This window comes from Manacus vitellinus, unplaced genomic scaffold (assembly GCF_001715985.3).
Source record: "Manacus vitellinus isolate BGI_N305 unplaced genomic scaffold, ASM171598v3 scaffold_1_pilon, whole genome shotgun sequence".
NCBI lineage: Eukaryota > Metazoa > Chordata > Aves > Passeriformes > Pipridae > Manacus > Manacus vitellinus.
Genome location: NW_021939396.1, coordinates 20403720 through 20426254, shown reverse-complemented (window position 1 = coordinate 20426254; position 22535 = coordinate 20403720). Strand labels below are relative to the sequence as shown.

The window sequence follows — 22535 nt, the reverse complement described above, 5'->3', positions numbered from 1 at the left end:
AGTTACTGTCCTGCCTGCCAGAGAGGCAGATCAGATTTCTTTTCATCTTAGAGAAGAGCAATGAGGTTGAAGTCTTGTACAAAATGCAACTGACTTTAGATCTTACATTTCCAAGTATCAGAGCACTCACTTTCAGAGAACACCTAATAAAATAAAAATGTTTAAAGGCAACAAGAGAGGAGAGCAGTCAGCAATTTGCAGGAAGAAAAGCTCCTGCTGGGAACATACACATTTTCATAAGGCCGATCAGCACACTAAATGACAGACCACTAGAAGTCAGTATTTAGACATTTATTTCAGATATGCAGTTTACACGCATATTATTGAGCAAAACTGAATTGCAAATATACAAATACTGTAACAAGCATTACCAAATAACATAACTGGCACTAGTGTTATAAGCCTATTACTGAAACTGGTGAGGATAAGTCATGGAAGAGGACTGCAGCTCATGGCATTTTCTTTTTTATCCAACCAAACTTCCAGTAGCACCATAATGGCAATACATGAAACACAAGACAGAACATTGTTAACTGTTTATGAGATTCACAATCGTTTTTTCCATTTTAGTGAATTACTTAGCAAAAAACTGTTAACAGTACAGGCGCTTTGGCCAACTTCAGCTTGTGTTCAGCTGTGTATCTTTCATGTGCGAAAGAAAAAAAAAAAGCCAGCATATTTGGAACCCATCTTTGCACTTGGGCAGTCATTGCACTGCACTTAGATTCTGGGACTGAAGACAAGCATGTCTTGCAAAGAGATGTCAAGTCCACTAAAGCCTGAGTGAGTCTTTGGTAGGCCAATAACTCTATTATATCTACCACAGTCATTTTATTCACTAGAATTTTCTTTTGTGATCCAAGGTGGCCAAAGAGGACATTCTGGAAAACATTACAGTAAAATCCTCAAACGACCAGGCACTTCAAACCCAGTCTTTTCCAAAGGCACCAAGAATTGATGGGGCACCGATTTTCCCCCTAATGAAAGGTGACTGCATCTGCTTTTCTACAGTGTTTATAAGTCACTCGATTGTTATTTTACAGTTTTTATACACTATATAGTAGCCTTACCTGCCGCATGATTGGTTGCATGAATGAATAGGTAACCCCACTGATCTTCCCAGGTAACGTCTCCACCATATATGAAGTACCAAATTCTTTTGTTTTGAAATTATGTAAAATGCCAAAACCCTGCTCAAAGTGTACACACATACAAACACTTCTGACACAGGCTACATCCATCTGTAGATATGCAGTTCATTCTACATGCACTCTAAATATGGTGTGTCCAGTTATGAAACAAAATTATCATTCCGAATATTCACTATTGAAGTATGTTTGTAGAGGTCTTTGCAGGTCTTCTACTTCCCTTAAATTTAAGAGTTCACACAAGAGTGGTTTTAAGTCACAAATGCTCAGCTAATACCATTTTATCCCAAACCCCATATTTTCCAAGTGAACAGTGCAGGACATATTATTCATTTCAGCATTTAACATATTAAGAATTTACCATTTTTTCTCTAAATACACCAAGTATATGCTTTCAAGCAAAGTTGTGGCAAAAATACAAAACATGGACATATTTGTACTGCTGTAATGCACTTGGTTAAAGCCTGCACGCCTCTTCACACAGGTTGAAGATCCATATGAAGTATTTTGCCTTATCAGACAAGTATATAGAAAATGCAGTTGTATTAAAACCTTCCTTTCTGCTGGTCACCTGAAACTTACGGAAGCCACTTGTAATTCAATCAGCTTTCAGACAGGGTTCTTTAGTGGCAAAGATTTTTGCAGCACTTACAGACTTAAATTTCAGTCTGAATAGCAGTGCTTAATTCCACAGCATGTTGTGAATGATTGTTGTTTGTTTCTTTCAGTGCTTCACCAACACCTAAATCTACATCTGTTGAAGATCCATTATTAATGCTTTCCTCAGCAATGTAACTCAGCTGTGGAACATCAGTGCTTGGGGCTGTTGGAACAGGCACAGGGATTCCACTTGGCTGTGGAGAGTTTTCCAAGCGATCGTTTTCCACCTCAGGGAGAACACTGACTGTAGTAAAGCGAGTGTGATAGTCGCTGGAACCATGGCTACAGGAAGTTTTCATACTTTCCATATCTGAGCAACTAAACTCAGAGAAATGACTGGAGTGCGAATCTGCTACAGATGGAATACTATCGCTGAGAGAGGGAGAGTCAAATTCACTGGAGTTTGTGCTTTGCTGTTCCAACAGCTGAGCATCCATGTCCTCTCTTGTCTCATTAATCTTCATGCTGCTCTTCTTTCTCAGTTTACCTTTGCACTTTTTCCCCGCCGTGTTGTCCTTAGACCACTTGGCGGCGCCGGACTTGCCCTCCTGCGGGCCGGCGGAGCAGCCGGCGGTGCCGCGCCCGGCAGCGCTCCCGTCCTCCACGCTGCTGCTGCCGCTGTGGTGTCGGAACTTGGCTGGCTTGGACTCGATATCCACCTGCACCTCCAGGCTGTTGCCCTCCCTAGAACAAGAAAGAATCCACGAGTGTAAGTGGTCATCTAAGCCAGCTAACATGGCAAAACAAACTCTCAAAGCTTTTCAACATACACAGCAAAAGTGAGAGAGATGTATCTCATTTTAGAGAAATGTTTAACCAAATGTGGTAGTTTGGCCTAGGCCTTCCTTGGTGACCAGTTTGTAACCAAGGAAGGGTCCAGATTTACCCAGTATTCCCTACGATTTTTACGTAAGCCAGATTATAAGAAGAAAGGAGGAGAGGCCTTCGCTCTCTTTCCTTCCGGCGGTTTGGAGGTGCAGGTTCCCTGCTGTCGGGTCTGCCGTGCTGGGGAGCGAGGCCTGGTTGGGCCTTGCCGACCTTGGGAGACGGAGGTTGCTGGTGAGCGTTCCAGAGCGACTCTCGGTTGTCCCAAGGAGAGTAGTGAGCTATTTCCTTGCTAACTCTTTTAGTGGATAGATATTGGGCTACTAATTGGGATATATATATTTTATTTTGGTTTTGTTCCTTTTCCCTTCCCCCTTCCCTTTCCCTTGTGAAAGTGTATGTATTTCAATTGTATATAACTGTAACATAAGTGTAAATATATTTATACATATTTATATATATATCACTTTAGCTGTCTCTCTCTCATTTTGGGTTTTCTTAGTTGTTTTTCTCCCTCTTCTCCCTGAGGTTTGGGGGGGGACTTCTTGTGGTAAGGTTTGGAGACTCGGCAGGGAGCCAGCTTCAAACCATATCACCAAATAAACAGCCCAAAGGAAAATACTAAGTCTGAAAGACCAAACACTTACTAGAGCTGCAGTGATGGTGCCCCTCATTGGAAATAACCTTGGCAAAATGTAAGCACTCATAAATTCCATTTGTAATTTATGGTTTCTAAGTATAATCACTAAAGTAGAACAGCTGAGGCATGCTTAGAATATCCTTTAATAAGCAAGGCTTATTAATATTCTGTTTTCACCACGTTTCTCTTACCTGTCCAAAGGGATGTAGGAGTTCAGAATGGATCCTGCCATTGCTTTGGTACTGGCATTGTCACTAACTGTTCCCAAGCTAACTGTGCCAGATTCTCCACTCAAACTGTATCGTTCTTTCTGCACATCTGCTTGTACTTCCAGTCTTTGAGAGAAAGAGAGAGAGTTGCATATACTGCCACAACAGTTAAAGCACAGTAGCTGAAAACTAGTGTCATCTTGCAGACTGAAATAAGTAAATAATAAGTCAGTAGTAAGTAAAGTTCATGAGTTACTCCAATACAGATGTACATATCAACACTATGAAACAGGTTCTCTCTTCCCACTGTCAAAAATGACTATTTTTTTGATTGAAAACAAACAAACAAACAAAATCAGATTTATTTCCCAACAAAGCAAAATGTTATATTTTAATCAAAGGTTCTGGATTCTTTCCCTCCTGAGATTTACATGGACAACTTCCAGGTTTAGCTACGTTTCTTTTGCAGATAGTGCACTATACTTCAAAAATGGAAAAACCAATCATAAGGGTACATAAGTTCACGACTTGATAGTTCCCATGTTTCCCCTGCTGCAAAATTATTACTAATCAAATAACATGCAGGGAACTGTGTTCTGTACTCTGCTTTTCTTGTATTGTTATCAACTGCAACAGGAATAATAGAAACCTCAGCAATCTTAAATTGGGCTGAGCAGATAAGCCAGAAAGCAGATTACAAGTTTTTTTCCAAATGTCTTGTTTATCTATGTTCTAACAGTGAAATAGAAGTGGGTTTTTTTGTTTTGTGTATACCTCACTCAGCAGTCACAGCTTGAAACATGTGCTCCAGCATAGGGGAACTTTTGATACTATCCTTCACTCTTTATTCTATATAGACTGGACTGCCAAATTACTCAAAATGAGCAGTGTTGGCACCTGATTTAAGGAGCAAATTCCACCCTGAACCCTAAACATTAACAATCCTTTCTAGACACTCCCTTTCTCTTCAGGGTGCAGAAGAGCCAAGAAGCCGAAATGTCCAAATTCACAGGAGGCATTGAGCACTAAGTGACAAGAAGCTGCCACCTGGGCAAGGCCACATACTCAGCTGCCTCCCCTCCTGCCTGAAGTCCATTTGGAATCCACACTCCATCCAGGTGTTCTGAAGGCAACAGAACAGGGCTTGGTACTTGTAGACTACTGAACAAGTCAATAGTTCTGACTTTGGGGCGAGATGCACCAGAGAACACAACTGCATAAGAGGTGCCTCCCTCTGACTCCTGGGTAGAGGTAGCTCTCCTGGGAAGCAGGAAACAAGATCTCAGGCCTCACTCACCCTGAACAAAATTCAAGCCTTTCTTGGAGGATTGTGGTCAGGCAGGATCTCTTGAAAATCAAGTAAGTCTGTCAGGGATGAACTGTTTATCTCCCAGAGACAGTTCCCTTTTAATAGGAACCAATTTCAAAAAAACAAAAATCAGAAAACCCAGCAATACCACTTCTGCCTCCATGTAGAGCAGGACAGCGTGAAAAGGTCCCGTCTCACCTGTTAAAGCAGTTAACCATTGCACTCCCCGAGAGGCTCCCTGTGATGCTGGCCCCAGCCAGGGCCATCGTACTCGCCGTTTCGCTGAGGTTGTCTCGGATGGCTCCTATCCTATCCATGTGGCTCCCACTTGCACTTAGGCTGCCAGTCAGTCCTCCAACACTTCCTTCTCCTATGCTGGGGTTGTGTCGTGCCTCTGCCACGGAAGTGGTATCTAGACAGAAACAAAGACGGCTCGTCAGTTATGGAAGTAGCATTTAGTTGTTTCTAGAATGCGACCATGGAAACTGTTCCTGAAATTGTGCTGAGAAGAAGGATTTGTAAAACATACTGTCACAAAAAGAGAACTTTGGGGGAAAACAAACAAACAAACCCCACAATCAACCACAAATAATTAAAAGAGACACCTTTCTTGGAGCTGCTATAATGGTTATGCCTGACATCACATGCTTAAAATACCAACAGAATTCTGAAAGGGCAACATTAATGCTATCTTAAAACTTTTACATACGGAAAAGACTTGAGTCTGGCTTTGATTAAAATGGGCAAGAAAAGCTTTAATGCTTGTATTACAGCCTAGCCCAATATGACAGAGACACATGACCATGACCTGAGAAGTGCTCTTTTCAGCAATGAGCAGAAGCAGCCCCAACTGCAAATAACTACTCTAGTATCTAAGGCAACAAATACAAGTCAGAAACTCCATATTTACAGAAAACGGAACATTGAATTTCCTTACCTACAGCTGCATTTGTTCCACCAACATTTATATCATTTTCATCATCAAATTCTATTCTGACACCTTTTCCATTGCCAGCTGACACACCACAGCCCCCACTTCGGCAGAGGGAAATTGGAACAACTCCATACACATAAGCCAGCATAATAGGAACACCAATACCTACAGAGGAAAGTACAGTCTTTCATTAAATGTGGCTTATATTTTAGAGCCTTTCATAAAGGCAATTTCATTCTCTATGATTACTTAATATTTCACACTTGAAAGAGGTCAGGAGGAAGTAAAATTAAGAAATATTGGTAAATCACTAAGGAGAAATTGACAGAAAAGTACTTTCAGCAGGCAGAACATCCTGTCAGCACTGATAGGAAGGGAAGCTTAATGATCGATGAATTAACACTTCCAGTATATCCATACCATCTTTTACAAACAAAATTAAAGTATTTAAAGGTTCATAAAAGCCCCACTGGGGACTGTAATAATGTTTCACCTGAGAGGAAAAATAGTAGAGCTCTATTTCAAACGTTATTCAACTAAAAATGTTAGTACCTCTACTAATTTAATAAGGGGCTCATTTTGCATCCAATAAATGCAGACAGGGCTTTGCTATCAATTTATTAGGACTTAGCATTATTATTACTCTGGAATCTTCAATATAAAAGTAAACAATTCTGTGGAGCAGGGTGGCAGCAGTAAAGGGACACCAGGGAAGGGAACTGTGGGCTAAAGCGCACACAGATACACGCACTCCCATTCCACTGCTTCTAGGGGACTGTGGAAGTTACTCCTTTAGCACATGAATTAAATCATTCTGTGGCTTTGCTGATGGAAATACATGGAAGATACAAAAATGGCAGACTGAAAAATGGCAAGCTGGCACATTCTGAAAATGGACAGAAGCACAACCAATAGAAAGACTCCTCAGTCTAATCTAAAATAAAGGTTCCAATTACAGGAACTCCCCTTCGCTAGAAATTCCTCGTTATTGCAGGAGAAAATCCATATTCATTATTTTGGAAGCCATATAATGCCCTGAGACCGGAGACCACGTGTTAATAGCAATGGGGCAAGAGCAAAACTCCACAAAAAAACCCCAACTGCTTTGCCTGAAAAGCCACATTTATCCCCCTGTTCAGAAGTAAGAAACAGCTTGAAAGAATGAGGTAAAGCAGACCTATAAATGCAACTATCAGACTTTGTGCCCCACTACGTGTTTAGCAGGGACCTGATACCACAGCTACAGAAGAACAATGCAGACTGACACGAGAGCAGGTTTTATGAATGGCATATCTGCATTTGCACAGTGGTCCAGCATTGATAACAAGCTGTTTAAAGCCACAGCTTTGGGGCCAGTTTGAACCATCACTTGCTAAAAGCAGCCCTGCCTTCCTGAGGTTATTCATTCCTTTCTGAGCATTGCTTCTGGCACAAGGGGGAACACTGCAGACACGACCACATGTTCAGGAGACTGATCCAGCTTAAAACTAAGTGGTGCATCTGAGTATGAATCAGTTATCGACCCCAGCTTTTACTGTGCAACTGTGAAGATGCCTGTGAGGCAACAGAGGAGAAGCAAGGCAATGCCTGGCAAGTCCACTCCTTCCAAAAAAATCTGGATTTACGGTGATCTTGAAATTACTTGAGAAGGTGAGAAGTATTTTGTAAGGTGCAGCCAGATTTGCCTCAAATGCTACCCTCAACAATTGTCATGAGAAAGAATGTGATAACAATTCAAACTGACTCCCAGAGCAAAACAAAAAATTTTTCAACTACTGTAACGCTAAGTGTAAGAGACACTGCATTGTTGTTCTGCTTTGAGAAAAGTTTGATATGAAGTTTCTAAAATACAAACAGACTCTGTGGAAACAGTTTTTTCTTGGTCATTTAGAAAACCTTTAAATACTTCACTCTTAAAAGCCAGACACAACAATGTGGAAACTTCAATTTGCAAGCTAAAAATTACTTTTAATTCTTCAGGAAATACTGCATCAAAATCAAGTACTGTATTCTTCATTCTGGCCCAATAAATATATAACCTCAGACTTCTCCTTGTCTCAGTTCCTTCACCTATAAAAGGAAACTACAGCGCTTATCTCAGCTGTGTTATTCAGGAGTACTTCTTTTTACAAGGTGCTACCAAGACATAAAATAGTAGTATTTGCTTACCTACAGTTACTGCAGCTACAACTGGAGACACAATTACAGATAAGGTTACACCACCTGCTATAGCCAAGTTTCGCTTGTGCTTTGAGATGTCTTTGCCTTCGTATCGATTGTGAATCTTGGAAGGAGAAAAGAAAGGGTTTTTAGAGTATTATCATCAATAATACATTGCTGCAAGAATGGAAGAATTGACATCATTTGGAATCTGTACTCTTCTAGAGAGATCACATTCTATGTCATGATTTATTTCTCATCTCAAAGAAAATAAAATTTATACAGATCTTAACTTTAGGCAACTACTTAGAAGTCCTCCCATCCAGGAACTAAGCATTTACTTTCAGCCTCAAGTTTGAAGAGCTACATCATTGAACAGCTTTGTTTGTTCAATCATTACTCCAGCTCACATGGCTGTGAAAAGCAGACAAACTTTAAGGATAAACAAATTGACACATCTGATCAAACTGACACTTCTTATTCCCAGTCATCTTTCCCCTGAACAATACAGAGTGAAACTTCCACAGACTACTAGATCTATGGAAACAGGCTGACATAGCATCATAAGACAGCCTCCACCAAAAATAACCTGGAAGGAGGGGAGAACAAGAACTCCGTTGCTCCAGCCGTTGAGACAGGAAATGTTTTTGCAAACCTGAGCCTTAGCTGTGCTACTGTTTACTGATGAATCTGCAAACCAAACCTCTTACTGATGGTTTAAGTCTGCAATAACTCTGAAATGTGACTGCCTCAAACTTATCTGCCACAAATCCCACATGAACCTGAAAGGCCTTCAAAGATCACTGTTTCGCAGAGATTTCCCACTTTTTGTGCATTTCATTTACTCTCTCTGGGAATATGGTCTCTCAGGGATATGGACTTTATTTGTTGTAGTTCTCAGTTAAGATATAATTACAAAGGAACAACAGTAGCAAGATCTTAATGGCTGTCATAAGGCTAAGTTAATCCTCACTCCATCCAAGGAGGAACACAAAAAGCAGTATCGAGAAGATAATGACAAAAAATGAGCTGGATGTTGTGATTTCTAAATTACCATGTTACTGAATGTTGTGTTTTCTAAAATATTATCTCAATTAGAGATTTGGTAGAGTAGTTCTCTTTGGAATAAACAAAGTATTTGTTCAGGCAAGACAGGCCAGGAAGGGCAGAGAAGGCACTGTGCTTCGTGCAAAGAGAATGCATTTACTTGCTCTGAGGTACATGATACAGAGAGAGAAACACAGAGTGAGAGAGCATTTGAATATGAAACATGTCTATGAATTAAAATGGAAAAACTGAACATAAACATTCTCTCACAGTATGAGTGTGTAAAAATTACAAACTCAGGAAAATCAAGTTTCACAGGGCTCTGAGCAATTGCCAGGATCATCTCAGGTGCTGAATTTTACTGTTATGGACAATTTTAACTCCCAAAACAGAAGGCATACATAAAACAAACAGAGATATCCTTAAAGGCTACTGGATTCCTTAAACATAAAATTACAAAAACCAACATAAAGGAATGGAAGGAAGAGGTTATAGAGAAGAAACTGATTGAAAACATCAGGACAGAAGGTTACACTGGTAGAAATTACTATGAAATAAGAATCTTCTGAATATTGAGTAAATAATAAAGAATAACCAAGCAAAAATACTAGACCAGAAGAGAGATTTCAATAAACACAGAAAACTGCTAGGTTACAAGACTTATATCTATAATAATGGAGCACTAGCACTTCTCTGTCAAAGCACAAGCACAAATTCTTCCAATGAAGCAGACAGACAGTGTTGTAAAAGAACAATGAAGCTTCCTTTACCAAAGCAGCAGCAGCATTAAGAAAATAGAAAGTGGGTCAGATTACTATGAATGGGTATAAAGGAACCACATGAAGGTGTCAGGCCAAAATCAGAAAGGTTAAAATAGAGGAGACAAAAAGTAAGGGACACCAAAGTCAAGGAGAAATTATTCTACAAGTACAGTGCTAGTAAGAGGAAGACCAAATTGGATCAATTTGCTGTTTAACAAAAAGGAAAGACAGCCAGCAGATGAAATTGGAGACATGTTCCTATTTTTTTTTCCCCTTCAGTTGTCACTGAAGATCAACTGTAAGCCAGATGACTGGTGACAAAGAAGTAAGATCTGTACAAATGCAGCAGGTTAGAGTGTACTTACATGAGCTGATCTGAAAAATATCTCAGCAGGCCCAATATCAGAGTCACTAATAGTAATTTTTGAAAACTATTATTTGTAGAGGATGTCGGAAAAAAAAAATCTAGGAAAACTGGAAAAAGTTAAATGGCAATGGTAGTCTCAAAAAGATGTAAAACAAGAAGCTGAGGAATTAAAGACCAGTGAACTGAACTTTCATTTTCTGAAAGCTGGGAACTTGTAGACATCAAAACAAAGACAGAAAATAAAGAGGTAGCATTGATTTTTTTCAAGTAGAAATCATGTCGAATAATTTTCTTCTGTGACAAGGCAACTTGGCCTTGAGGATGGGGAGAAACAGATGTCATGCACGGACTTTAACAAAATTCTTACATTCTTGTATGACACTCAACTAGGTTATAATGGTCCAGACTGAAAAAATGGACGAGAGATAGCTACTATAAAGCTTCATGTGAAACTACAGAAAACATGTGAATAGTCATTAGGTTCTTTTACTACGCAAATTGAAATTCCTAACTCCATACTTTTTCCAAGAGATACGCCCTGGATCCAAGAGTATTGCACATTTTCATTAACCTGGAAGACTGAAGGAGAAGAATGTGTGTGTGTTGAAATTCAGGCCAATACAATCTGGCAAGGTTGCAAGAATGCCATGAATTCATGCCAGTCTTAAGAAGTTGAAAAAATGGCCTGAAATTATTAAGATGCAGCTGAATGGTAATGAATTCAAGACTACCTTTAGGAAGAGGCCAATTGCCTAAATTAGCAGTATGGTGGGAAAGCGCGTGTGTTTTAGAGTACACAAAATGAAAATAGCATGTTGTTGAGGAAGAGGTAATCATTAGTTCATGTCACAGGATCACCCTTTCATTTAACTCCACAGTAGTAACGCTTTGTCTTCACTGCTGTATTCAAACTAGACAAAAGCAAAGGTGGTATGTACAACTACAAGGAAATCCAGAAGAGGAGAATCAGATGCCTAAACCAGTATGTTTTCTTGACAGTTTGTCAAGAAAAACTAGAAGTGCTAGGTTTGTTCAGAGAGAGGAATGAAAGTGGACTTAAAACATCATAAAATATGTAATGGTATATTGCAAAGCAAAAGGATTTTTTACATCAGTTGAAGATAGGGCAGTAAGAACATAATGTTAACTAAACTAATGTTAAAAAGGTAAAATAAAATTTACTAAGAAAATTAAGCTTGGAGGGTCTGTGGGATCTCCATCATCAGCTGTTTTGAAGAGAAATGCGAACATGTGACAGAGGTCATGGAAAAATGACCCTCATTAAGCAGTGAGGTACAACAGAAATTCTCATGAGGCTGCCCTCACAGACTAATGCTCTGAGCCTTTACCATTACTACATGAAAGGTGCTCAGCGATAGGGACCTCTCCCAAAATCTAATGAGAAAAGCTAATCAAGCAAAAGTAATTTGGAACAGGTAACTGCTGCCTTCTTCCTCTTCTCACCTACAAGGTTCCAGTGACTGTATGGGACTAGGCCAAAACAGAATACAAGGATCAAAAGACAACTGTGACAGAAGATAGGAGTACTTACTTGAAATAAAAAGATGAAAAATACAGTGAAAAAGCTGCAACCCTAAACCTTTTGTCTAGCAGCCCTTCCGCCCCAATAAATGCAGAATCATGAGTCTTGCCAGTCACTGTGAGAATCCATGCTGATAAAAGCAGAAAAACACATCTTCCAAGCCATCATTTCAAAAAACCCATTTTCAAAAGATCTGGATAACTTACTGCTTTATCCTAAGTTACTTACAGGAGTTTGTTATTTACTTAACAGTAAAAAGCTATTATATTTTTAAGAGGAAATCTATCAACTGAATTCTGAATAACATGATCATTTCTAGCTGATTCCCACAATCAGTAAAATGAAGACATATTCTTGTCTAGCCCTGAAGACTATTCCACATGGTGGACTGGCCCAAGGCAATTAATAAGCTGCTGAGTACAAATGCTTAAATATGTGCATGCACAAACCTAAACTAGCTCAACTTTATACTAAAACTCTGGTAACTATCTGCTTTTAAGAAAAATAAGAAGGATTTTCTTTTTGCCTTCCTTGTCCTCTAAATATTATTTAATTCTAAGGGACACTAGGGAAACCAGAGATCAAAACCAGAGCAACCTTGAAAAAGCATGCAGCAACTCTGACAGCAAGACACAGAAACTGGAAATTGTTCAGTGTTCTGCTCTGCTTGTTTTAAGAGAATTCTTAAAAACACTGCTTTTCCTTCCTGTACAATTGACACAAATATCTTGAACATAGTATTACCCAAGTCAAACAATGCAGAAGATAAATCCTGAAGGAGTTGTAGCATGTTTTACCTTACGTCCCACATACACAGGAATTCCAATAATCATAGCAGGAATAGCAATGCCAGCTATTAAGGCAATTCCTACAGGAGCTCCAACAAGTGTCCCTAGCTGCCACAGTATTTTCTTCTTACGGCTCCATGGTTTCTTCCCCCAAAATGTGCAACCTGATGGACTAATAGAAAGAAGAAAACTGTAAAGAAATTGTAAATAAATATAGCTATACACTACTGAACAGTTACAAAAATTACCTTAGTTATAAAATTACTGTCCTTAGGTTAAAGTTACAGATAGTACAGATATCAAATCATCAGTTATAAATTCTTCAGATTTTTTTTTGCCTTGACAGCATATTTTTCAATGTGAAGAGAAGCATACTGCATATACTACACACCAATCTGTGGTTCAAAGGCAACTTATACAATCAAGAGTTTTTGTAATGCTTACTATGAAGACAGAATTAAGTATCAGTATTGACATCAGCAAAAACAGTGGATGTGTTCATCTAAAACACTTCATTTGTACTAAGAAGTCGTTGCATGCATAAAACTTAGAAAATACTTTAAAATGAAAAATAACAAAGCACTAATTTAAATACATTTATTGAAATCTAACTTAATCCTCTGATATAGATACTTCAACTGTGATTCTCTACTCTGAGAAGAAGAAACCCAGACTTATACCACTCGGGAATCTACTTCTATGTAGTTTAGAAAACACATTACCAACCGCATAGATTTTTTTTCTTAAATGTACCTTAAATAATGTAAATCTGAGATCTCTTTCATACACAGCCAACAGAATTCACAGCCACAGACAGCACAAGTCATATGATTGCAGCTTCCATCATTCATTTTTATTATATAAGCAGCACAGCGTGGGCATGGCTTTATGTCATCAGCTGTTTAAAAATGAATATTAAGATCATATCAGTTCTTTAGACAGGCAAATTTATCAAAATACAGACAGACATACACATTTGGGAAAACCAAACGAACCATTATCTGAAAAACTGAAGAAGTTTTTTGTAAGGTTGCTCTACAAATCTTGATTTGTCAGTTACTTGATATCTATTAGTTTTTGCAAACCTTGGATTGAGTAAAACTAATGAAAACAAGATGTATTAGACAACATTCAAGTAACTGAATAGTTAATGCATACTCTCTCTTAAAGCATTTACTAAGCTCAATGAAATATATATTAGACTCAGACATTAAATATGTATGTTAACACAGGACTGATAATACAGTCTCTAAATATAATCTTCTTTTACATTTCATGCTGTTATGAACCTTATACTTGAATATTCAGTCTCAGCACTGTTAACTTATCTTAAATCCATCTCCCCATTCACATTCAATGTACTTCTTTGGTATCACCAACCTCCTCTTGAGTCCTTTTCACAGCCCTACTTTATATGTACTTACTCCCTAGAAAAACACAGTGTAGCAAGAAGAAAACTCTGGAGACTCTTCCCATTTCCAAGTCAAATATGGAAAAATGAGGTTCAGTGACTAGCTCTGTCAAACAAGGGGTCATTGAGCAACAGTGAAATATTTGTATACTGACACACCACAGTTGTGATCTTCATTCCTTCACATTACTGGTTAGCATCTGCCCTTTGGGACAAGCTGTTTATTCAGAGCAGTCAAAATACCTTGCAGCTCCTAGAGCAGAACTCCAAGTTTACTGCCTCTGCGCTACTAGGTAGGACAAAGGGAAAGGAGAGCTTATACTTGACATAAAGAATTCCCAAAAAGGTGCAGAACCAGCAGAAAAAAGCAGCTCTACCAACTCCAGTGCACAAGGACAGTGAGCAGCTGAAAGGATGCACTAGCTATTCCCACACGGGAACAGATGCACAACCTACAGGTCAGTAACTAAACTGAGCAAGTTCTTCAGCACAGGAATGGCAGATCTACCACTGTTCAGGCTGGGAGGGATTGAAAGGAGAAGGAAAGGAGCTGCTCTCCTAATTTATTTAGTTTATTTTAAAATTTGTTTGAAAACTAGAGCAAGATGCCAGTTTTTAAGGCAAGATGGGATGCCTTGTTCAAATAAGCCAGCACAAACAAGTTAGAGACTCCCAAGTCTAGGGTTGGATTGGAGAACAACAGCTCTAACTGCAAGGTGCAAAAGAAACTCTTTACCCAAATATCTACCTTGTTTGTTCAGGCAAACACAAAAGCTGCCAAATAAATCAGAGTTTGGTGTAATTCAGAGTCAGTTCTTATTAACAGCAACCTGGACTTCTGATGTGCAAAATACTACACTGAATAGTTTATCCTCCTTTTTGGGGAATTACAAACAAGCTCAGCTTTAAGAGTTGGAATTGTTTGCTTTCTGGTAGACGGGACAGATGAGTGTATCCTAGAAAACCAGAAGTTAGTACTAACAAAGATGTCAAACACCAGAGTTGGCATCAGAGTAATAGTCTATTTTGAAAGTAGAAAAATCAGTGGATTTGAGTTTTATTTTTAATAGTTTTTATTATTAGCAGCCCTGGAAGTTTCACCTACAGTGGAGAAAACAAGTGTACCCAGTGTGTAAGTGATACAACTAAAAAAGTCAACATGCTAAACATGTGGGATGTCTTGCAGCAAGTTCATTTGATTTCACATTTTTTAATTACAAAGTAAGAATTTCAAATTATGACAAGCTTCTAAGACTGAACTCAGATGTTCTGGTCACAGAGGACTTCAAATTATAACATCTAAAATTTTACTTCAAATTTAGAATTGTTATTTTATGTTTCTGAAAGACAAAGCATCTAGTATCTACCATGCCATTATTCCATTCTTTCCTTATTTAGGGTTAATTGTGCAAGTGTACAAAAGCGATGTTTTGCAGACACAGTACCCTAATCATAAATACCTGCTGCTCCAGATTCCTGGCTGTAACTAATAGATGAAGAACGAATTGTTCTCAGGCGCAGGCTCTGAGCTCTCTCCTGGCGAGCAGCATCGCAGGTCTGGTTGGGATGCCAAATTTGCTTACAGTGGTAGCAAAACTCAGTTCCACAGCCTTCTCGTCCACACGTAAGCTTGGGACAGCTGGCACATCCAAAAGCGATCACAGCATATCTTGAACAATCGAGAGGGGCAAAAGAGAATTTTGTTAATAAAACCAGTTCTAACTATAGCCCAAAGCTGACGAGACAGCTGTCAGAGCAGCTGAAGCAGGTACAAAGGCACTGGACATCAGGAGTTGACATTAGGTGGGCCAGCACGGGTTCTTTATCACCTCTTTTCACCACTCTATTGTCGTTGCATTAGATTAAAATTGAACAGAAATACTATAATCACTACAACACTCTGCTCTCATTCACCTTAACTCCACGCAGTACTGAAATATACTGTATTTAAGGCTGAATGCAATACTGTAAGGTTTACAGTCACAAAGAAACCACAGATTACAAGAGTAGGACAATAAACCCCTAAAATGCATTTTTAAAAATACAATTCAAACAGTAAACACAAAAATTGGTAAGAGTTCAGTGCCTCACTGCAACCTTTACTCTGATAATATTACAGAGCAAAAAGTTCCAAAAATGTTGAGTTACAAAACAGTGTTACGCTACTTCATAATCAGGCACTACATGAACAGTTCTACACAATGAGCGTTGTAGCAACAAATTAATTTCTTCATCAGATCTGCATTTCAAAGTTCAAATGATAAAAACACAATATGTATTATCATTCATATCAGTAGTACATACAAACATATATACACGTGTCTTAATTCCTACCCATTGCAATTTTTTTCAATGATTTTATGCATTAGCTTTCCTTAAAATATGTACTACTAAGTCCACTGGTATGGAAACATATGTATAGCTTTATTAACTTGAACAGCACCTCGGAATAGATTTCAACAGATTTATAAATGCTGCAGGAGTTAAACTTCTGTTTTTATTTTAAGACTAAATTGTTTACTTTTGCCCCTGTCCATTTTATAGCAGTTGCATAAATTTAAAATATTCTTTATCAGTAATGATACTTGAAAAATTATTCCCATTCACATGCCTATTTGAAAATTTAGTTATTTTTATTTTAGAGTAGTTAGTTCTGAAGCTCTGTAACATTAATGCAAATCTTATCCCTTTCATTATTGTGTTAAAACAGCATGTTTGAGGTTCCTCCCAAGAAGTTCTGCAAACAAATAGGAGCTTTCAACCTTTCACTTACAGATGATGAAGTTACAAGTGAGATACATGTTTGCCTGTTTTCAAATATTTCTTACTTTCCAAGCAGAAATTTTGATAATTGCTAGACTCTTCTATATTGCTGTCAAGTTAATCAGCTCCATTTTTCCCACTTTCTGCAAACTGAAAATTGTTCTGCATGTACACAGAAACATTCTGATCCAAATGCTTCAACATATACAGGGATACATTCAAGGCTTGTTAACATTATATAAAAAAAATCTTAACTGTAATCTGTAAGTGTAATATATATCCTTCCTCCTTCCTATTGCTAATTAAGCATGGGCACATCCCTGAAAGCACTCCTCATTTGAGACTCATGTATTGGCACAACTTTGGAAAGTAACTTTTCAGACCAGACCAAAATCTCAGTTCAAACTGTACAAGACTCCAAGTTTAATTTCAACATTTTGCATTCATTTAACAGGAGATGTGAAAGTCAGAAGTTCTTGTCAGGCTGAGAGAAGGGTAAACCAACCAAATTCAAAGTAATAACCAGTAAAACAAAAATCAGAGGCAAAGAAAAATTAGTTGAAGAAAGGCTGCATATTAAGAAGAGGGATGAAGATTTTGTACTCTTTTGCCTGATATGCTTTTTGCTTGATAAAGATTAGAAAATCTAAGAATTGCTGCTCTCTTCTAATAATGCGAGCAACACAATCACAGAGCAAAACCACTAAATAATTCAAAGAGAAGACAGAACACATTTGCAATACTAATTCAATAAGGCTTGTTAAAATGACATTAGAAAACTGATACAAAAAACAGAATATAAAAAAATTAGTCTGGGAAACAGTTCAGGCTGTTTCCTTATCTGTGCTCCTTCCCCAGAGAAGGATCACCTATGTGACAGTGTCCCTTATCAAGCCCCTGCAGGTAGGTTACAGCCAGTCCAGACTTCCACAGTGTTTCAGGTAACAACAACGATCAGGATACATTTGAGCTCACAACAAAAGCCAAGGATGAAATAGCCCAGGGTCAGAAAGTCTGTGGTGCCAGCAGGATGAACCATTCTGGCACTGGAATGGTGTAGTCCCAGAGACACCACAGTTCCCAGACAACTCATCCAGGGTACAACTACTGCAACAAAGGTTCTCCTCCAAACTAATCCATAGTTCTCTTGTTGGGAAGATAAATTCTCCACAGGGACAGAATTAATAGGAATACACTTAATACTGCAGTTAACTTTGTTTTGAGATCTTTTTGGTTCCAATTTTGCCATGTCTATGATTTGTTTTTTACCCCAAACAGAGTGAAAGACAGCTGAAAAGGTTTCATTCATTTTTTTTTTCCTGAGAGCACAGGGGTCCATGATGTAAAAAACCCAATATTATAAGTCTGGCCTAGCTCCCCTCTTCCTCTTTTTTCTTTTCTCTCTGGGATCAAAGTTTTTATATTATTTGCTCTGTATTTGGTCTGAATTTCTGTCCTCTTGTGATGCCCAAACCCTGAAACAATATTACATGGGATGTTTTATCAAAGCTGGGAAGAGCTGAAGCATTGTTGCGCACCATCCATTTTTTACCTATTTGTGTAGTAAATTTTTCCTACCAAAATGCTCCACTTTGCACCAGTTTCCGATTTATTACACTACTTATTTCTAATCTTAAAGTCAATTCCAGGAAATAATGCTGCCCTCTGAAGTTTTTGCACCTCTTCTACTTTGGAATAAATTGCAAATTTAGTAAATGTATTCCATCTAGCTCCCTCATGAAATATTTGATCCATGCTAAAATCACATTAGCTACCATCACAACTCTAATGCATTCTGCAAGTACATTTCAAAAACTGTTCCTTCCTCCATCCTCCTTCTACGCTCCCCAACAACATTAAATCCATGTTACTACTTTCTATACCACTCCCACTCCTCCTCCCCACCTCTCTGTGTGTGCTTTCTCCCAGCTATGCACACACTGACTTGCCACACAGTGCTATGGTGGCTGCCAGGAAGCTAAATTTAAAACCACAACTGTAGGATCCATAAGCAGGTATTACTCTTGCTGAAGGCATTATTGGTGGTCTTTCTTTTGCTCAACCAGTATGCTTTTTTCCCCCCCCAAAACTTCTTAGATTAATTTATGTTGAATGTTCAACCCCTGCTGCCCAACATATCTGAGAGTTCTAAAGGTTTCAAAACAAGCAGGATGGGAAAAAGACAAAACATGATTGCATGAGCTCTTGTTCCTTCAGGACGACAACCATAAACAATGATCCTCCTGAGAAGTACCCCCATAACCAACTTCATCCCATTTTAAACTAGTAATAAGAATTCAGTGAGGAGGTACTATCTGTGCATTAAAAGCAGAACTCATTTATCACTGTGAAGCATTTCCGTACCACTTGAAGTCTGTCATGAAAAGTCATGTTAGCAAAAGTACAACATAAGGTTGCCCATACAGTACTAGTTTGTTCCCTTCACACACAGACACTGGCAGTTTATCTGCCTGACAATATACTGTGTTTTGCACAGGATTCCACTCCCAGAGTAAGGAGCATACAGCAGGTAGTTCTGGATCAATGATTTAAATATTTGCTGTACACTAATTCATTGCTGTGGTCTCACACAATTGCATGGAACTTTAACTGCACTCTGAAAACCCGTTTTTTATTTTTATAATGGTGTTACCCATAGCAACTACACAGTTTCTGACCATTGAAACATACTTAGAAGTTTTTTCTAAAAACAGATAAGAAAATTGAAGCACAAAAACCAGGCTAAGTGAAAAGTCTCCATTCAACAAACCTACCTTAGTCTACTTAATTAAGTACTAAAAAAGTATCTGAACCATGAAACACGGTTTAATAGAAAATGGTTTAGAAGTTCTTAAATGCTTCCCCTTAGTTCGAGTAACAACGACTTATCTAGAACTCAAAAACTCAGGGAAACTTGAGCAAAGCATACTTCTGCCTATCATGTAACACATTCTAGTAGTTTTCTTTTGCAGTGTCTAAATATTAAGAGCAAGCTGTACATTGCTCACATTTTTTCTCCTTCTCGCCTGAAACTATACCTGAGCAATGCCATCCACTTTGGCCCAGATACAAAACTATGACCCTTCCAGTCCCCACTTTTGACTCAAAAATTCTGTTTCATTTAAAGTATGAAAATAAAACTGTACTTGAAATAAGTCCTAAACATTAAGCACCTGAATATTAATACTGGAATATTTAATCTACGTAACAGTCAGTCCTATTCTGCTTGTTCTCTTCCAATATTTGTCCATTTCCTCATTCTACTTATTGCTCACCTGTGAGGCTTTGAAACACAGGTGTCATCCTCTGAGTTTTTATTGTGTACTGCACATCCAGACTGCAGTCATGGCTATAACCTTTAAGCAGTATGATAATGCAAACAGTCTCTAAAAAGCAGCTTGCTGAAGAATGGCATTATGAGACACCAGCAGCAGAAAAGCGTGATGAGCTGCTCAGTAGTATCCAGCCTACTCATGTCAGAATTCAGTGTGGTTTCAGAACTGTTTAAGTACTAAAGCAATGTTAAAACATTACGTTCCTCAGATAATAAGCAGGAACAAGCTCATTATCTTACATCAGAATCCTGCTGACAGGCAACAAGTGCTGTCTCAACAGCACTTCAAGATGGAAGATATCTCTAGCAGGAGAGGCCTTTTAATTCAAAGAAAAGTTTAAATCATTTTTCACAGTTAAAAAGCCAAAACACACACTGTGCTTTAACAAGTAAACTAAGTTAAAAGCAGTCACCAAATCTTCAATTCTCTTTAGTTTCAGCTTTCCACCACTGCCTTGACAGTGCAACACTTCATTTTTTTTTTTTTTACCTGACATAGATACATGGCAACCATTTAGCGATAAAAGTTCCCTGACACTGCTGAAACACCCTCGGTGCAGAAAATAAGAAAAACCTACTTGAGAAAGGGTTTTATTTTGGAAGGTGGGTTGTGGCTTGGATTTTCATTTATTTTGATTTCTTGTATTTTAATTTTTTTTTTAGAGAGAATTCTGCCTGATACCTACTTGTAAAACACAAAACAATATGCTAAAGTAAAGCAAGTAACTTTTCAAAAGCATAACGCTATGAAAATGACATATTTAGGCTGTCACTTTTTCGCAGATATGGGAAAAATACATACCCACAGTCTGGAGCTGGGCACCACCTACAGTCGGGATCCGCAACCAGCCACCGCCTCAGCATAAACTCTTCATATTTTTCCATCAAGATGTCATCATTTAATATCAAACGGATATCATGAGGATTAAATCGTTCTGAGCATTCTGGACAGCTAATATTAACTCTGCTCTCGGAGATTTCTATCCGGAGATACTGGCGCAAGCAATCCACACAAGATCTATGGTGACAAGTCATTATCTCCGGGAACCTGTCCTTGGAGTGCCGCAAAAGGCACAAGGGGCATTCCATGAAGTCTCCACTTGGTTTGCTGCTAGAGGTTGTTCCATTATCAGAAGAGGTACATGTGGAGAAAATAGAGTTCTTGTCTGTACACATTTCTGAATGAATACTTTCGATACTTGCAATTCCATCGACACCTCCATTTAAATCCCTGGACTTGCGTTTCGTGTCTTTTTTTCTCCGAAAAAGTGAGCCCAACGAAATTCTTCTTTTCTTTGGTGCCTTTTTAACCGATGGCAAGCTCACAGAGGAAGCAGAAGACTGGAGGTCCCGATCAGAGCCCATTTGCCGATGTAAACTCATGTCTAGGCCACTCATCAGAAAAGAGTTAAATTTCATACACAATCCTAATCATTTTTAAGGATCAAACAGAGTCAGAGGATACCAGCATATTATTATGTAATCCAGTTTGAGAGCCTTCATGCAGAAAATTCACATGTGTCTGCTTCCAGCAAATTCTTTAGAGGAATTCCCTATATAAGGAGGAAAGAAGAAAAAAAGGAAAATTAGAATCACAACCATCACTTTTGGTTCTGAAAGGTTACAGCTCTCTAATGACATGTTATTCCTATTACTACCATCTTCTCTTACCATCTGACCCAATACCTCTTTCTGTCAACCTTTTCTATCTTTCACATCCTTCTTATCCTAACAAGCCTGACATTTCCCTGTGGTCAAGGACTATCTTTGTTACACTTAATCAGTGAGGAGAACAGTATCTTCACTCCCCTACTCTCTTAAGGGGTGGCAAAAATAGGGAGTGTGTGTGTGCATGTGTAGAAATTACCAAAACCCAAGGTGACAGCTAAATAAATGTACAAGTTCCTCTAGAAAGCTTAGTAACAGGCTTCAGCATTGGAAACCTTTCTATTTTCTCTACCTTACATTTTCCACACATGTGATAAGGTCAACTAAGAATCCAGTATAGTTAATTAAAAGAAAGATTTTTGTACGTGTTTTGAATCCACTCAGGCTGACAGCAGAAATTAAATCACTGTAGCTAAACAACTCAAGATATTCTCAAAATCTAAGGGTTCTCAGAGAAATATGCATATTTATAACAGAAGGCTCTGAATATTTCAAGGAGCAGAGCTGCAAAGTGAATGACAGCCAACACTGTCTTGCCTTTCAACTTCTACATAATCAAGCAAAGAGTGCAGTTAAGGTGACAACATCTGAATCTTTTATCAGATTGGTTTTTGTAAAAAAAAAAAAAAAAAAAAGAAACCAGACTCCCATCACATATCAAGCTTCAGTTATTGCCTATGTACAAGATGACAGCAAGGATTTCCTTCTGTTCCCTGCTGCTTAACTCACTGGCTCCAAGAGAACAGAAAAAGAAAGGTGTTTTCCTATTTTCCTCTGAGAGAGGAGACTGCTACAAGAAGTGGCAAATCACCTCCAACCAAAACCACTAACTTCTCCCCAAACATGCAAACATTCCCACTTCTTGGGAGCTTGATTGTACAAAGCGAATTTTTCTAACTCTCGGTGTATTGCTTCTGTAACAGAAAAATGAGAAGGCATTTCTTACGTGACACCAGTGCTGCAGACTC

At 38.5% G+C, this 22535-nt stretch overlaps 1 protein-coding gene across 2 annotated transcripts; it reads right to left on the bottom strand.

The window, feature by feature from the left end:
- Window positions 1–276: 276 nt before the first annotated feature.
- Window positions 277–22530, bottom strand: RNF19A (ring finger protein 19A, RBR E3 ubiquitin protein ligase). Of its 2 annotated transcripts, XM_008924035.2 has the most exons (10): window positions 22514–22530; window positions 20702–21452; window positions 15263–15471; window positions 13145–13289; window positions 12401–12563; window positions 7895–8009; window positions 5729–5890; window positions 4990–5203; window positions 3465–3608; window positions 277–2492 (listed from the first exon to the last, which is right to left on the bottom strand). In XM_008924035.2, exons 2-10 carry the CDS (start codon window positions 21316–21318, stop codon window positions 1805–1807), a joined length of 2457 nt encoding a protein of 818 aa, XP_008922283.1. In that variant the 5' UTR covers window positions 21319–21452; window positions 22514–22530; the 3' UTR covers window positions 277–1804. The 2 variants fall into 2 exon arrangements, with proteins under 2 accessions (XP_008922283.1, XP_017933540.1); XM_018078051.2 differs by lacking the exon at window positions 22514–22530 and having other exon boundaries at window positions 3465–3689; window positions 20702–21543.
- Between the last annotated feature and the right edge of the window lie 5 nt (window positions 22531–22535).